Source organism: Nicrophorus vespilloides, unplaced genomic scaffold (genome assembly GCF_001412225.1).
Source record: "Nicrophorus vespilloides isolate i.1.1-1 unplaced genomic scaffold, Nicve_v1.0, whole genome shotgun sequence".
NCBI lineage: Eukaryota > Metazoa > Arthropoda > Insecta > Coleoptera > Silphidae > Nicrophorus > Nicrophorus vespilloides.
The window spans coordinates 1-17,440 of record NW_017099889.1 but is presented as its reverse complement, the minus strand read 5'-3'; the positions used below and the strand labels follow the sequence as shown (position 1 = coordinate 17,440).

The window sequence follows — 17,440 nt, the reverse complement described above, 5'->3', positions numbered from 1 at the left end:
GGAAATATGACTGTGGTTTTATCCGTTTGGCTGTAATTCGTTCACAAAAATGAAATTATTGAAACTTAATACTCCAAAAATCAGTGTTTTCACATTTCTAGTGATTGACGTGGGACCAATTTAAGATTTCAGGACTCCTTAAATCAAGAGAAAAATGAAATAAAACAGACGATTTCGTTCATCGCTTTCATAACATTTATTCAATTAATCAAAATTGCAAATATTAACGATTATATATAAAAAAAAATTAACAGTTTTGTTTCTATTGCTTTTTGTTGATCGCAGTTGTCGTTGCGAATACACACAAGTTCTTCTTATGACAGTATGCTTTTATGTAAGCATTATAAAATACAATTAAACCCATTTCATATATATATAAATAATTAAACAAACAAACAGAAAAACAAACAATCTTTTTTTCGTAAAGTATAAAATATTCCGTTTTGTTGTTGTTGTTGTTGTGTATGTTTTAATAATCGAGAAAAGTGTTCAATCAATTTCAATCCTCTCCTCATATATATTTTTTTTTTTTGCAGATCACAGCATAATTGTTTCATTTGAGATAAAAAGTATATATATGTGCTACACAATATAATAGTGATTATATAATAATTATAGTAATAATAAAAGATATGGTAAAAGTAAAACGTAATATTGAGAAAATAAAAAGAAAGTAACAATATTTAAGCAGTTATTATTGTACACTTAAAAGTATGCTCATTTGTTGCAAATTCTCTCTTTGTAAAATAAATTAAATATGAAAAAAAAATATATATATATAACAAGTAAATGTTCGCACGCGCATTTTCGTATGTATAGGCGTGAAATTGTTCGGGTCCACACGAAATGAAATTGGGGGGGAGGGGGTGAAAACTTTTTGTTTGTTGTTGTTGTTGTTGTTTAATGTTAACCGCACATTTTGTCGTAGGTCGTTTGCGCGAGTCGCGTCAGGCTGTCGGTCATGTTGTCGACGCGCGGCATGTCGGAAAGTGAGAGGTTTTGTGTGAAGTTCTCGGAGAGGTTGTTCGTCCCCAGGTCGCCGAGCTCGCCCGAATTCAGGTTGATCTGCCTCAGCTCCATCTGCTGACTGTCCAGGTCCAGGAGGCTGCTCAGACCGCTCATGCTCATCCTCGTGCCAGCCTCCAGGTCGACGACGTTCGTCGGTTGCATCGGCGGCTGCATCGACGACGGGATGTTCCAGGAGTTCATCGAGGGAAGAACGCCCGACGCGGACGGCATCGACGATCCGCCCGCGATCGAGCCTATCGTCTGCGGAAGACCTCCGGGATTCAGGTTGTTGTTGGGTGGATAGTTGATGAACTGCTGCAGCTCAACCGGCGGCGGGGTCGGCCCAAGGTTCACGTGAACCGGCATACTGTACATCTGCTGCGGCGACATCGACGACGTCGGGTATATGGGACTCATCGCGCCGCCCGTGTAAATCGGACTCCTGTACGAAATCACGTCTGCAATGGAACAATACAACAGTCAGATTTCACGAATCCCACAGGTTGGTGTACTAGGTCCTAACAAAGATCCTAAGATCCTAACTAAATATTTCTTCTATACTTAAGACCAAAGTGTTATTATCAAATTATTTACTATAATTATTAACTCACTTAACAAGTTTTAATTTTTAGGAAATAATTTACTAATTTTGAACTTAAAAATTTCCATTTTATTTTTCAATTCCCACAATTAGTCATAATATTTGAGAGGCATTAGATCATGTAACAAATCTACAGCAATATTTACCCAGCGGTTCGACCTTGACGTCCGTCTGCATGTTCCTAATGTTGAACTGGATGGAGGCATCTCCTAACGCAACGAACAAAAGAAAAGAAACATAGAGTTAATCAATTTCGTAATTAGGTTGAGAAACAGCGGTGTTTTTAAGGATTAGCGACATAGATGATGTTAGACTTTATGAGATGGAGAAGCTTGCCAAAAGAACAGAAATAAGATGATTAATAACGTGATAAGCGAACCAAAATAGACACACACACACACACAAACGGTGAGAGGGGAAAAACCAATTATTCATATAATACGTACACAGTACATTGCCAATATCAAAAAAATAGTCAAATCATGCAGCGAAGACAAAAATAATATAAAACTACAAAATAATAATAATACACAATTTCAAAAACTCAAAGTACCTGATTTTATAATCCGTAGTTAGTGTAGACTAGATATTTATAGAGAGAAAACAAAAAAATTTTGTTGGGGGGTAGGTGAAAACGAAGTAGCCTTGCTAATCGGATTTTTGGTCAAATATATTTCAATTATTTTTCTGTTTCAATTCTCAATATAATAATAATAATAAATATGTTTAATAAAGCTTCGTATTGTAAAAAAAAACGTGACAAGAGTAAAACAAACTTCATAAATGTAAATAGTAATAATAGTAATAAATAGTAACATTCCGAGTGTTTCGACGGAGCCTCCAACTTGCGTAAAGTTGATTTCGATCAGGAAACAGTTGACAATTGATTAAAAACAAAATGATCGAAGCTTACTTGATTTGATCGAAATCAAGCTACGTTCGTGTTGGTCGATCCGTCTACCGCACAACCAACTAACTAACATTATTGCCCACTCATTCTCACAGATCACCGAAAACACGCCTCCTCTTCACCCCTCATCTACTAAACATCTAACGTAATAAACTACAGTTCCATATACAAAAAAAAAAAAGGAAAAACAACTGAAAATTCGTTGGAAACGCACACACAGTTTTCCTCGCCATCCGTTTCTTTCCCTTAAATTGACTAGACACAAAGAGAAAGACAAAGAACATAGAACAATCATCAACAAGAACATACGCATCGCATTTCCCAACCGGCTCACAACAACAACAACAATAACTAAAAAAAATGAATACTAATAATGACGTTTCTATCTGCGGCAGGTTGGGAAACGCCGATTGGTTAAAAAAAAATATAGTATGTGATGGAAGGAAGAGGATAAAAGAAGTTTAATGAACCCAGCACCAATGATAGAAAATGCGAATTATTTGATGTATGTATAATTTTTTTTTTTGTAATTTGCGACTTACTATTGTCATTGTCTTGTTCTGGCAATTGACGTATCAGTTTACCGTTTGGATCGGGTTCAAATTTTCTTTTACGCTTAATCCCTACAAAAAAAAAAGAAGAAAAATAAAAATATACATCATGAAAATTGGTGATAATAATCATAATAATGGTAAAAAAAAACACAACATTAACGAATCTAGAATGAAAAAAAAAAAACTGTTTCGGGGAAAATTCGATAAAATCATCTTCAATTAACATATTTGCAAAATGTGCTTGTTTTTAATTGATTTTGAAGTGATTTGTCGAACTTTCCCGGTATAAAATGGTGAATATTGGTTAAAGTTAGATGCAGCGCCATCTATCGTCTATCAATCAAGCAGTCAACCAATCAACAAGTTAAAATCAACAACAACCAACTTCCGCGCTCTAAAAATAAAAATCGTAAAAAATTGTATGTAGAAAATTGCAAACGGAAATTCTAAATTTCAGTATTTCCGTTAATATTTATAATATTGTAAGCGTGCGGTGTTTTTTCCGTATCAAAAAATGTACAAAAAGAAAACTTGTATAAAATCCGTTTAAGGCACTCGAAATTTAGGTATTCGTTTTCCAATATATATAAATTATTATTTTTGTATCTCGATTTTTGTCCGCTTCGTCTTTTATTCGGAATACAGTCAATCGGAAGATATCCACTGTATTTCGTTTGTTTTGTTTATTTTTGTGTGTTTTGTTTCAGATCCTTTAAGTGATTGGTCTCTTCAGGTTTTGTTTTGGGCGAGTCGCATCAGGACTTCGGCGTCCGTCAAGATTTTGCCGCCTTCAACGGGAGCGTAATAAGCGGACATCTCGTCGAACTCGCTTTGCGTCGCGTGCGGAGCCATCGCCATGTAAAGGGCGTAGTTCTCCGCTTCGGTGAGTTCCAAGTTCATGTTAATTTCGTCTTCGTTATCTGGTAGATCGTTCGGAGCAAAGTTCAAATTGTTGTTGATCGACGTGGTTTTGCTGAGGTCGTTGAGCTGCTGATCGTGCGGAGGTTCCTGCTGGCCTACGACGGTCAGATCGGGAAGGCTGTCTTTGAGTGGAATCCGGACGCTGTTCGCGGATCGATTGCTGGGCGTCCTGTTCAGCGGAGTCACCTGGAGCGAATTCACGCTCGAGAATGGGCTTCTTCCCTTCGCCATCGGTTCGATGCTGGAGCAGCGAGTGCTCGCGTTGCTTCGCTCCTTCTTTCCGAACAACTTCGAGAAGAAGCCGCGTTTCTTTGGGTTCGGCAACGTGGAGCACGGTGTCGGAGGTAACCGTTTCGAGGGCGCCAACACCGGCTTCAGCGAGTTGCAACTGTGGGAGCGCGTCATCGGGGCTGTCACGTATTTGGGGTCGACGGGATCGCAAATGTCCGTTTCGATGACCTTCTTGGCGCGTTTCGGTGGAAGCGGCGGCAACTTGTCTACTTCGACGACGTCGCGTTTTACGCCCAAATCTATGACCGGACTCGCAGGATTCACGACTATATCCTCATACCTATCCGTTCCGTCGCCCTCGATATCGATCTCCACCATCTGCATGGGGTTCTTGAACGCCATCTGCAGACTGCTGTACGTCTTGGAATCATCGAACGATTCGGCCACGACTTCTGTATCCATTGCCTGCACGTTGTTCAAATCGAACGCTTCCACCAGTTTCTTGTTCTCCGTGTAAATCTCATCCACCTCTTGCACGATCTCCTGCTGCGGTGCCAAAGGCACCTCGTTGTTGTTACTCTCGATTACCATCGCTGGTTTATGTTTCTTGATCTCCCCGTACGCCGGCATCTCCACCTCCATTCGCTCCTTAACTTCATTAACGATTGGTTCCGGTTCCGCGGTCACAACTATAGGTTGTGCTGGTATTGTTGGTGCTGCTGCTGTTGTAGCAGCAGCGGGAACGAGAAGACTGTTGAAGAGGGCGTAATTCGCCTTCTTCCGACGCGCTGACCAAAATGAAGGCCTACCTGAGTCCAAGGGCAGCAATTCAAAGGGCAGCGGCTCACTGATGGCTCCATCGGAGGGTCGCCGCAGTTGGATGTTAACCTTGACCGGTTCGGTGATGTCGAGCGTCCTGTACCTGGGCGTCTTGAACCAGATGGCCGTTTGCTTGTGAACTTGCGACGGTTGGAAATCACCCAAACCCTCCCACACGACCAAACCGTCCTTCTCCTCGTAGAATCTGATCTGAATGTCCTCTTTGCTCACCTAAACACAATACAGTTTTTAAAATACAGTGCAAAACGATTCGAATCCAATTCACGCGTTTACCTTCTCGCAGAGGACGATAATGTCTTTACGACCACCGTCCACCGAGCTCACGCAATCAGAGAGTTTGACAATGGTCAGATCGGTCATCGACTTCTTATCGTAGATGGGATCGCTGACGACCGGTTGAAGAGGTACGGTGAACTTTCCAGGTTTGTCGCCTTCGGTGAACACTTGAAAGCATAGACGTACCGAGTTGAGATCTATGGACGTTGGTTGGCTGCGATGCGTGTAACCGGCTGTGAACAACAAACGCAAGAACAATTCGGTTAGACGATGGTGGCTCTACTTCGAACAGGTGACGTCGTTTCTTATACTTTTGAACGGATCAACGCGGATCTCTTCCCTCACCCTCAAATGAGCCTCGATGTCCTTCTTCTTCACGCACTGAATGCCCAAATTCGAGAAGGATATCGACATTGAGTCGGGCGAGATCTCCATAGTACAGACGCCCCTCTTGCAGCCGTCCCTGCCGACCAAATTGTGCGGATGCGGCCTACAAAACAAAAACAATTATGTTCACTATTTGAGCCGTTTATTTTGAAAGTGGCTTAAGTCCATTTTCATCTTTTATCAAGTTGGCACTTGTTACATTTATAATTTATGCTGAACTGTCAAAAAAATAAATCGGTATTGAAATATACTGAAAATCCTAATTTTGAAAGTGACCTAAGTCCACTTTTTATTGACGATGTCAAGAAGTGGATATTAAATGAATATTAAATTGAAATTTAAAAAATAATATTTAATTTAAAGAAATTATTAAACCCATGGGGAAAGGATAAAATAACAAGATTTCTTGATTCTGAAAGTGAAGAGGAATCAAACTCGTACAACAGATTTAAAAAAAGAAGGAGAATTTTAGAAGTTCATTCTTCGACAGAGGAAGAGGAAGTAATTGAGAATGAGAATTTACAAATATTCCTGCCAAAGTTTTTCAAAATGAAAATTGTCAATGCCGAAAAGACTGCTTGAAAAATTTAAATGAAACAGAAAGAAAACGTATGTTCGAAATGTTTTGGAACTTAGGAGACTTTAATAAGCAAAATATGTTGCTATACGAAGTGTTGTAAAAAGAAGACGTCAGAGAAACGGAAAAGGTTCATGTAGAAATGAGAGTTTTACGTATTGGTTAAATTCTAAAAACAGGCAAACGAAGTTGCTGTTTGTAAAAAAATCTTTTTAGGTACTTTTCAAATAAGCGAAGGACGATTTTTACCTGATGACAGAGATTTTGGCGTTATATAAATGTCGTTAAAAAGAAATCAGTTATTGTATGTGCCACAAGATTGTTATAATATAATTAAAAAAATGTAGAAAAGGTAATACTTTCATACTAAATGAAATGAAACAAGAGGATTTTATATCAACAAGACTCTTGGAAGAAGCAGTTTACAAAATACCGACGGAGAAAAAATAAACTGGCTTCAAATATGCTGGATGCGATTTTTAAGAAATGAACCATATAAAATTTTATACAAAACAACCATGGATGAGAACGCAGAAATTAAAAATCTTGATTTATTGCCACGTCGGGGCAGACCTAAAAAATTTGGGAATATTGTATTTGCCATCGTTATATAAAAGTATGAGAAGCATCACATCACTAAAAAAAAACCTTAAGTTTTTCATATTAAAGATAAATGGACTTAAGTCACTTTCAAAATGAACTTATAGGTAATTTATCATAGGTAACATTTATGAATATTCTCAATTTGTTATATGATGTAATTATGACTGATCAACAAAAAAACAAAATCTGATAGAAGCCAGACTTTTTTCAGACAATTTGTTTGTTTATCCGTCGTTCAATACGAGGGGACTTGAGCGTGCGAACATATGTCCGTTTTGCGAGTTTTATCCTACATAGATAAGATAGGAATCGTGATGCAATCAAGGGAATTCTGGAAATCAATGTAAAAAAGTTTTTTTTTTTCGGTTTTCCATTACCTGTGGGGATGGTCTTTGGTGACGCAGCTGACGACGACGACGGCCTTGCCCTTGTATCCATCGATCTGGATGGTAGGGAAGGTCTTGTTTTCGGCTGTACTGTTGACACCGGGAATGGACCCGGCTGAACGACCCTCGCATTCGTACCTGAAGCGAAGGGCCTTAGATGCGGGCTGCTCGATGATGCGCACCGTCGCCTGACGGCGGATCTGAGCTGGATCTATCGGACTGTTGTTGAACATCGTTCCTGTTCCTGCGGAACCGTTGCTCCTCGTAACAGAAGAAGACGTCGTCTGAGGAGGTGAAGACGACGACGACGACGACAGACAAGTCGCCTGCTTGAAATCCGGATCGGTTTCTATCACCTCAACTGCATAACAGTAATCAAAAGATTTAGAACAATTAGTGCCTATTTTTATTACTATTTTTATTTTTTTCATCAATGAACATTCTCTAGTCGCTCGCGAATCGTTCCGAAATAAAAAATGTAACGCCCGCATTCAATTGGAACAGATCCACGAGCGCCCACGGCATTCTTCGCACCAATTTTTTTTTGTTTTTGGCAAGAATAAAGGTGAAGTAGAGCAAAGTTAGAGGGAGCGAGAGAGAGAGAATGATTATTATTACAAATACTATTTGGATTATACTTACTGACATCACTTATATTTATAGACTCTTCGATTGGCCTCTGCTGCAGTTGCCTCGCTGGACCTGCCGAAGAAGAAAACGAAAAAACGTTTGTTTAAATCGAATCGATGCAAAAATTGTACAAAACAAACAAATTGTACAAAACAAACAAAAACAAATCAAAAAGGCATTACAAATAATATACACCAATCAAACAACTACTACTTATGTATTCACAAAACAAAACTAATTGCAGCAATTGTGTTCAAATCTACTTTAAATACAACATACAAGACGATATTACTAACAGCGCCACTTTGAAACGCGCGGGACGCGTCACAACTAAATTTGACAGTTGTTTGACAGCTCTAGTTGTTTTCATAATAAAATAGCATTACATCACATTTTAAAATAGTAAAATCTAGTTTAATTTGAAACATTAAGAATATATAATCGGCGTGTGCTTCTTTAAAATAAACAACTCCATTTGACACAAATCAATTCATTCAAAATTACACAATATTTATCTGTCAAAACATAGATGTCAAAGTGAATAACGCTCATTTTCAATTTGACAGTTGTTTGACAGTTCTAGTTGTTTTCATAATAAAATAGCATGAATTAATTCAAAATTACATCATATTCTAAAATAGTCAAATCTAGTTTAATTTGAAACATTAAGAAGATATAATCGACGTGTGCTTCTTTAAAACAAACAACTCCATTTGACACAAATCAATTCATTCAAAATTACACAATATTTATCTGTCAAAACATAGATGTCAAAGTGAATAACGCTCATTTTCAATTTGACAGTTGTTTGACAGTTCTAGTTGTTTTCATAATAAAATAGCATGAATTCATTCAAAATTACATCATATTTTGAAATAGTCAAATCTTGTTTAATTTGAAACATTAAGAAGATATAATCGACGTGTGCTTCTTTACAACAAACGTTACGTGACACAAATCAATTCATTGAAAATTACACAATATTTATCTGTCAAAACATAGATGTCAAAGTTATTTTCAAGCGCGCACTCTCTAATTTGACATAAGTTACTGAAACACTTTGCTTTCGAATTGACCGAATCCAGAAACATCAAAAAAAATTTCGTCAAGTTTCAAATGTGAACACAACAAGTAATTTCACTATATTTGCAATTACAGCGAATTCAACTTGCTCTAAGCTCTATTTTAAAATTAATCTTCGTTGCAGCAATCCATTCGTAATAGCATAGCATTTATTCTAAATTGACCGAGTCCGAAGTCCTTCCATACGCATAAGCATCACAAGCCAAATAGCGCCACTTTAGACGAGACGGGTCGCGTTTCAACTAAATATTGCGACAGTTGGTAATAGACTCACAACGTATTATTATGACACGTTATGACACTTTGCAGTTGCACGGCCTTTTGCGAATCTATTTTCCGGTTTCGCGGAGCACATCTATTTTTAAACTATTTTCAATATCTTTGTGTTTCGGGTTATTCGACCTTCGAAAAGATTGAAACATTAGAGAAGTCCTAAATACACATTGAAACACAACCTTCAAATTTATATACGACATTTTGCAAATTGGAGATTGAAGTTGTTTGTACAGTTATCTTTTTGTTTTTGTTTTATTCGGTAAAGTTGGTGAACATGTTTGTCATGAGTAGAGGCGATGGAGCATGAATGACGTGGTTAGATTGATACTGATTCATCATTTATTGTGCAAATATTTACATTTTTCATTATTAATTAATATGTACAGTAAATTTTCACTTTCACATTTCATATACACAAAAAAAAACAAACTAACATCTCTTTCTAAAGATCAGATTTTAGAAATTTCTTCAAACTTTTACTTCTTTTTCTAAGCTCAATTTTCTTTCAAAACAAATAGAGGAGTGATGTTACGTGTGACATTACATTAACAGATTCGAATCCAATTGGAATCTTACCAACAAATGTGAGTCACGTCTTAAAAAACACCAATTAATGGGCAATAATACAGACAAAAACATGATTTTCTCTTAAAAAAAAGATCAATTTTTGTGACTTGTCAAGTGTTTAACTGTAATTTCAAGTTGATAATTGTAAAAAGACAAATTTACAAAATTGATGTTTTCGTTATTTAAAGAAAGATCAATGACCTGAGAAGTAATTAAAGAAATTGATTTGTTGTTTAAGTATTTAAACTATAATTAACTTACAGTCAATAATTTTTGTGGAATTTCAATTCTATTCTGTTCAAATACCTTGAGTTGCTTAATCGTTTCCAGATTGGCGACCAGAATGTGTATCAAATTCTTAAGATTATCGAGTAGACCAAGTAAAAAAAAAAAAAACGACGGAAACGTCAGAAACGAACGAAACAATTGAAATTGTTGGCGGAGGTATTTCGGTTGAGCGCGAAATTGTACGTTAAGTTTGCGCTTGAGGAAGGCAGGAAACGGGGAATCAGATTAGACTGCATGCTAATTCCTTTTGATAAAATTCCTGCTTGGCGAGTGAACCGAGTGTGAGTGAAGTAATCATTTCCGACGAGCGCAGCTTTTGTTTTATTGTTGCTGTGACAACCATAATCTCAGTAAACAGTATTGACAGTGTTAATTTAGGTTAATTTGACATATCTGAAATATGATATGTGTCAAATAGTACAGTTTTTGACAACTTTAGATTTCTAATTATTCACAAAATAGGCAAATTCAAGTTTTTGTAATCTAATCAAAATGTAATAATTTGATTTTGGTGGATTTCTTGAAAAGTACAGAACTTTTATTATTCGTAAAATAACCAAATTATGAAATATTTCCATGAAGTTTTTTAGATTTTGGACAAGACACGTTAATCATAGGAGGCCAAATTTTAAGTATTTTCAACATTGAACAATTAAAAATCAAATAACAGAAATTGATATAAGTTAAAAAAATGCAACTAGATATATAAAACTGTATGTTTACATTGAAATATTTTCAAGATTTTATAAATAATTAGATTTTGTATCTGATCTCTAGATTTTTCTTGAGTTTTTTAACGAATTTGTAAACTAAACTATTAGATTTTAGAAATAATAAGTATATAAAAATGTGGATGTTTAATTGAATGAATGATGAAGGAAATTGAAACGTTTCAACTCTTGATGACTATATAGAAGAAACACTGAATATGTACATTTACCATTATAATCGAATGCGGTTTTCGCGCAAATCGCGGACAAATTGTTGTTGAATGTTTCTTGCACGTGATTTGTGGTCTTTAAAAGGCGAGTTGTTGTTTTTTTTTTGCTTCGATGCCAAAATGAGCGAATGGAAAGGAGAGAACAAAAAATAAAGAAAGAACGTGTTCTTTGTTGCTAGTTTAGAGTTTAAGTTAGTTAGTGATAGAGACGGAGGAAGGAAAGGACGAACGGACGGATGGTAGTAGTAATTGCCGACAACTCTCGTAACCTTGTCAGAGACTTTTGTTCCATTGTATACGTACATACCGACGAGAACTGCGACGTTTCCTTTCTTTACCAAAATCCAAAGCGAAGCACTGCAATCCACCCAAAAATACACAACTCTAACTAAGTAAGAAGTACTCGACTGAAAGTCGAAAAAAGGGAAAATGCAAATCTAGTGTGTGTTTGTGTGCACTTAATCGGTAATTATCTTGAAGCTTTCCACGACTACAGGCAGCAATTGGAAAATAATGCGAAATGGAAATTGCATAACGAAGAAACGAGCGCATGAATGTATCATATATATATTTGTGTGTGTGTTTGAGAGAGAGAGAAAGAGTGTTTTAGGAGCGGGTTAAAAATAGCTTAAAAGACCCGAAGATTTTCGAACCACAACAGATCCCCGAAACACACACACACACACATATACACGCACTAAAACATTCACACTGAGTGAGACCGAGTTGTAAATATTCTGAATCGCGTGCGGCCATTTTTAAAAATACTCCTTTACTCATAACAACCTCATCTCATCCTTCCAAAAAGCTTCCACCTCGTTTGGTATCAGATTACCGAACGAACGAACTACATTCCTTACATTAAAGAAATTAGTCGAATTCGGAGTTGGGAACAACTTTAAAAAAATATTAAAGACCCAATTTTCGCGTTGCAAGAAAATTGGCCGTTGTGTGTGCATGTCGAGAAATTCGCGTTTTTTTTTTTGGCAGAACGTCCGGGCCAATTTCTGCCATTGTGCCACATTTCCTAGAAACTTTGCTAAAGATGATCCAACATCCATTTTGTTCAACGTCTAGGCAATAATACAAATGATTCTTTGTTGCCATTAGTTATTTACATCATCCGTTTTGTGGAATAACAAGATTTCAGCAACATTTTTGTTTAATTGCCATAGTTACATACAGTTATGACAATACAGATTTATTGGTTAGAAAAACGTCACAGCAAATACATCTATCTTGTTTGTAAATGAAAATCTAGGCAACATTTTGTTTTATACAGTAATGCAATTGTTTCTTTGTTGCCATTAGTTATTTGCATCATCCAACAAGATTTCAGCAACATTTTTGTTTAAAGTAATATTCTGTTTAGTTGCCATAGTAATTTATGACAATACGGATTTATTGGTTAGAAAAATGAAGACGTCATACATGTATTTTATTTGTAAATCAAAATCTAGGCAACATTTAGTTTGAAACAATAATACAAATATTTCTTTGTTGTCATTACTTATTAGCATCATTCATCTTGTGGAACAAGATTTGAGCATTTGTTGCCATTGCATCATCCATTTTCTGGAACATCAAGATTTCAGTAATATTTTTGTTTGAAGTAATATTCTGTTTGGTTGCCATAGTTACATACAATTATGACAATACAGATTTGTTGGTTAGAAAAACGTCACAGCAAATAGATCTATCTTATTTGTAAATGAAAATCTAAGCAACATTTTGTTTTATGCAGTAATAGAATTGTTTCTCGGTTGCCATTAGTTATTTGCGTCATCCAACAAGATTTCAGCAAAATTGTGTTTAAAGTAATATTCTGTTTAGTTGCCATAGTTACATAATTTATGACAATACGGATTTATTGGTTAGAAAAATGAAGACGTCAGAGAAAATATATCTATTTTATTCGTAAATCAAAATCTAGGCAACATTTAGTTTGAAACAATAATACGAATATTTCTTTGTTGTCATTACTTATTAGCATCATTCATCTTGTGGAACAAGATTTGAGCATTTGTTGCCATTGCATCATCCATTTTGTGGAATATCAAGATGTCAGCAACATTTTTAGTTTTAGTGAAGTAATATTCTGTTCGGTTGCCATAGTTACATACATTTATGACAGTACAGATTTATTGGTTAGACAAACGAAAACGTCACAGAAAATAGAGATTTTGTCAAATCAAAATTTAGACAAAACATTACGTTTGAAGCAACAATACAATTGTTTCTTTGTAAAAAAATTAATGTTTGAAAAACTAAATATTATTATGTGGAACAACACAATTTGAGCAACATTCTGTTTAAATTGATTGTTTCTTTGTTGCCATAGCTGCATGACAGATTTATCGGTTAGGGAATGAAAACGTCAGAATATTTATCTATTTTCTTTAAAGATCACAACTTGAGCAACAGTTTGTATGTAATAATAATAACAATGATTATTTCTCTGTTACCATAGTTACTTATATTTAAGTCAAATAAAGAACAGAAACTTCAAATCGAATTTGAGCAACTTTATGTTTCTGAACAAACATCTACAAACAACTGTTTCTCAGTTACCATAGTTACAAGGTGTTAAGATGATTATTTTTTGGTTTTGACAGATTTATATAAAAAAAAATTGAGCGAATATTATTTATTTGTTGCATGTGTACCAACTTAAATGGAGGTAATTGCATGCTTGTAACCTTTAAAATTGATAATTTCGACAAGTAAAAAATTTCGAATAAAAAAAAACGAAACAAATAAATAACATTTTACTAGAGAACAACTTCTAAGATCAAATTCTGCGAAACAAAATCACGTCATCTTTTGTTTTTATTGCAAGAAAATAAATGAACGAGGAAACAAGAGTGTTGAAATCGTCGAAAAGAGAAAAAAAAATCGATTATAGAGTCGCATTCGGATCGAAGATATCGAGAATTAAAAAAACAAACAAAAAAAAATTAAAGCAAATCAGGTTCTTTGAAACAAATTAATCATTAGCAGGAATTCAACTTCATTTTTTTTTTCTGAACAAAGTATATAATTAAACAATCGATAATCGATAAACACTTAAGTTTCTTTTGTTTCGAATTAATTTTCGTTAATGATGCGAAACAAAGTTTTAAATTATTAATAAATATTGAATGAAGGATTTTCTCATTAAAAAAAAATTGATATACAATAGTTAAGCAACTTGATTAGGTGATATTGAATAGACAAGATTTGCAAGTAAAGAAAGTTATGTTTCATTCAAAAGTTATAACTATGATATTTTTTTCTACATATTTACGTCAATATATTCAATAATTTTGTAGTTTCTTGCATATTTGTTATTAAATACAATAATTCCATTAATTACAATAATTTTCACGATTTTTGTTTCATCAATCTTTAAAATAAGAGACAAAAATTGTGCAAAATGTTACAATTTTTCAAAGTTTTGCAATAGAAATCATGGCAAAATCGATGTAACTGGTGAATTTCGAACGTTGAATAAAAAAAAACAAAAACAAACACACATCGTGACTCAAATCAAATATCGGTCGTTTGATAAAGCTTCGTGCATTTTCGAAGTGCAGGAAAAAAGATAAACGACGCTCGTTGCTACTAGAAACGTAACGTAACGTAACGAAACAAAACAACAATAATTTAAACAAAATATAAATAACAACAACGAGAATCGAGGAATCAGTGACAAAAAAAAAACAACAACAAGAAACAAACGAGAAACAAAGTAATAACGAAAGTCAATTGGAAACGGCTAACAGCTCGGATTGCGTCGCGCCGTTCCTTTTTTTATCATCGAAACTACTGCGAGTACACGAAGTGGATGGCCTTGAGGGCTCTCTCCAACCATCATCGCACATGTACGTAACCGGCGGATACAACAACAACAAAAAATATATATAATATAATATATAATAGAAACAAAACAAAAAAAAATGATCGAAGCAACAAATTTTAATTTTTGTTTTTTTTTGCAATTTTGATCCAAGTCTGTTTCACAGCTACCAGCGCTGTTCAAGATGATGGCGGAGAACAAAATAAAATAAGTGTGCTGTGCTGCCGAGTTAAATTTAGATTGGTCGAGCTGCGTAGCGGCATCACCACGAAACGAAACCCGAAGACTCGCAATTAGTTCAATGTGGAAGCAACTAGATTAACCAAAGTTAATTATATATTTTGCAAATACATCAAATGAAACAAAACAACAAGAAAAAAAAACAATAATAACAAAAACGAAACGCATGCAAAACGAGCGAGAAACCAACAAAACTAAAAATTTGTTACCAAAAAAAAACAAAAAAGACAAAACCAGAAAGAAAGTAACTATATATATATATATATAAATATAAAAAAAAGTCTTATTTTCTACACACCTAAACTGTGTTCGTCCATGACGGAAACGAAATCGCTCTTTTTAAAAGTCTCTTTATTTATTGCTCTAACGTCGTGCACAGATTATTGCGATCGCGCGTCGCTTATATTTTGTTTTAATACGCAACCTTCGGGACGGAGATAGAAAAAAAAACAAAAAAAGAACAAATGTACATAAGAGAATGCGATGATTAGAATTTCGTTGGTAGGCTTTGGTCATTACCAAACAAAAGATAAGATTAGATGATTTAGTGATTGCGTTTGTTGTTAATTCATGGATGAGTTGATTGGATTCGATTATTTTTCTGTGTTAGTGATGATGATTTAGCAGACTCACCTCGATTAGCATTATTTTTGTAATATTTACTTTTTGTTTGTTTGCATTTATTATTATTTCTATTTATTTATAATATCTCTCTCTTTTTGTAATTTTTGTGTCTTGTTGCAGTTGAAGTTATTAAATTTATATGTGAAGTGTGGAAGAAACTGAAGGTCGCGTGCGGCACACAACAGCAATAATAATGATAATAATATTTCGTTATTGTTAATCAACAATGAAGGCGGTGGTAACACAGTCGAGCGCGCACTCTGTGTATCGGCACTAACTAACAAACTAAAACAACATGATCATCATCATCAACAACATCTCATCTCATCTCGTGTCCTCTCATGCAGTTGTGTAGCTTCTGTTGTTGTTGTTGTTACTCGCGCACCACTCGAAGATTGTTTGTTTTTGTGCACGTTTTTTTGATGAAGAGAGCAGCAGCAGGATACGATTGCACTTTGTGATGTTTGCTTCGACTTCTTCTACTTCTTCGGCCGCGGTCCGCGTCTGCTCGGATGGAGGCGTTCGTGGCAAATGAAGTTCGCGCGACGTGCGGTATTTTAAGAAGTGATGACCGCATCGCGACTTCGGTTCTGGGAAGCGGGGACCGGAGCCACGCGCACCCGCAGATCGAATATCACGTGCCCATCGACGTCGACCCCACCACCACCACCACCTGCAGAACGTCATCATCATCATCATCATCATCACCAAGATCATCATCATCATCAACGCAGCATCATAGGCTTAATCATCATCACAGTATCGAGTTATCAAATCACCTCGTGCTGCGCGCATTTCCCCCAAAAAAAAACAAAAGCTAAAGTTGAAATTACAAAGATTTGAAATTTTGAAACGAATAATTCTAAATCGCGTGCGCACTTCGCGCGCTTCGGTTTTTCACGAAGACGACTTTCACTTCGCGGACGTCATACGTTTTACCTGTTTACGTACATCGTCAACCCCGATTTTATGTAATTGCAATTGCAAACGCATTCCTTCCGAGCGGTATCTACGCAAGTGCTCTCCAAAAGCGAGCGCTCTATACGCTGAAAACAAAAAAAATATATACAAACTACACAAAAATTGAAACCTCATTATCGAAAGTGTTCTATTTCTCAAATAGGATGCAAGCAATGATATATTAATTACGTAACTATTTACTTTTATATTTCTACGAATATTGAGCAATATTAACATGTAAACTTAATAGAATTGAGTGATACAGTTTTCTTCGAGTTTGCTTGTAATTTGCATTAACGCTCAAAAAAACAGGATATTCACATTTCAGTGAGTTTCTTGAAAACTACAATAGATAGAATGGATTGAAAAGATGCATTTGAAAGCTGAATCGTTGGGGAATATAACGAGATGCATATGAAAGCTGAATCTTTGGGGTATGCAGCGAGTATTCATATATTGTTGTGGTTTCATCCGTTTGTCTGTAATTGGCGTTTAAAATTGTAAAAATGTTAAAAAAAGCAGTGTTTTCACATTTCATTGATTTTTTCGAAAACTATAATACATAGAATTAATCCAAAAGCTGCATATGAAAGCTGAATGTTTGAGAAATCTAGCAAGTATCGATATATTACTGTGGTTTTAGCCGTTTTGCTGTAATTCGTGTTCAAAGTTAAAAAAAAATGCTCGAAAAAGTAGTGTT

At 35.4% G+C, this 17,440-nt stretch overlaps 1 protein-coding gene across 2 annotated transcripts; it reads right to left on the bottom strand.

Annotated features, from left to right (window-relative positions):
- Positions 1 to 720: 720 nt before the first annotated feature.
- Positions 721 to 15,830, bottom strand: LOC108565974 (embryonic polarity protein dorsal-like). 2 transcript variants are annotated; one of them, XM_017925663.1, is made up of 10 exons: positions 15,790 to 15,830; positions 15,455 to 15,580; positions 7,937 to 7,996; positions 7,286 to 7,655; positions 5,653 to 5,831; positions 5,339 to 5,574; positions 5,035 to 5,275; positions 3,062 to 3,142; positions 1,756 to 1,818; positions 721 to 1,466 (listed from the first exon to the last, which is right to left on the bottom strand). In XM_017925663.1, the coding sequence occupies exons 2-10, from the start codon at positions 15,471 to 15,473 to the stop codon at positions 907 to 909; spliced, it is 1,809 nt and encodes a 602-aa protein (XP_017781152.1). In that variant the 5' UTR covers positions 15,474 to 15,580; positions 15,790 to 15,830; the 3' UTR covers positions 721 to 906. The 2 variants fall into 2 exon arrangements, with proteins under 2 accessions (XP_017781152.1, XP_017781151.1); XM_017925662.1 differs by lacking the exons at positions 721 to 1,466; positions 1,756 to 1,818; positions 3,062 to 3,142 and having other exon boundaries at positions 3,751 to 5,275.
- Between the last annotated feature and the right edge of the window lie 1,610 nt (positions 15,831 to 17,440).

Coding starts and splice junctions, on each gene's coding strand:
- LOC108565974 (XM_017925662.1), bottom strand. Junction 5,832..7,285: donor ACCAAAGACCATCCCCACAG/GTAATGGAAAAC, acceptor TTTGTTTTGTAG/GCCGCATCCGCACAATTTGG. Junction 5,276..5,338: donor TTATCGTCCTCTGCGAGAAG/GTAAACGCGTGA, acceptor TATTGTGTTTAG/GTGAGCAAAGAGGACATTCA.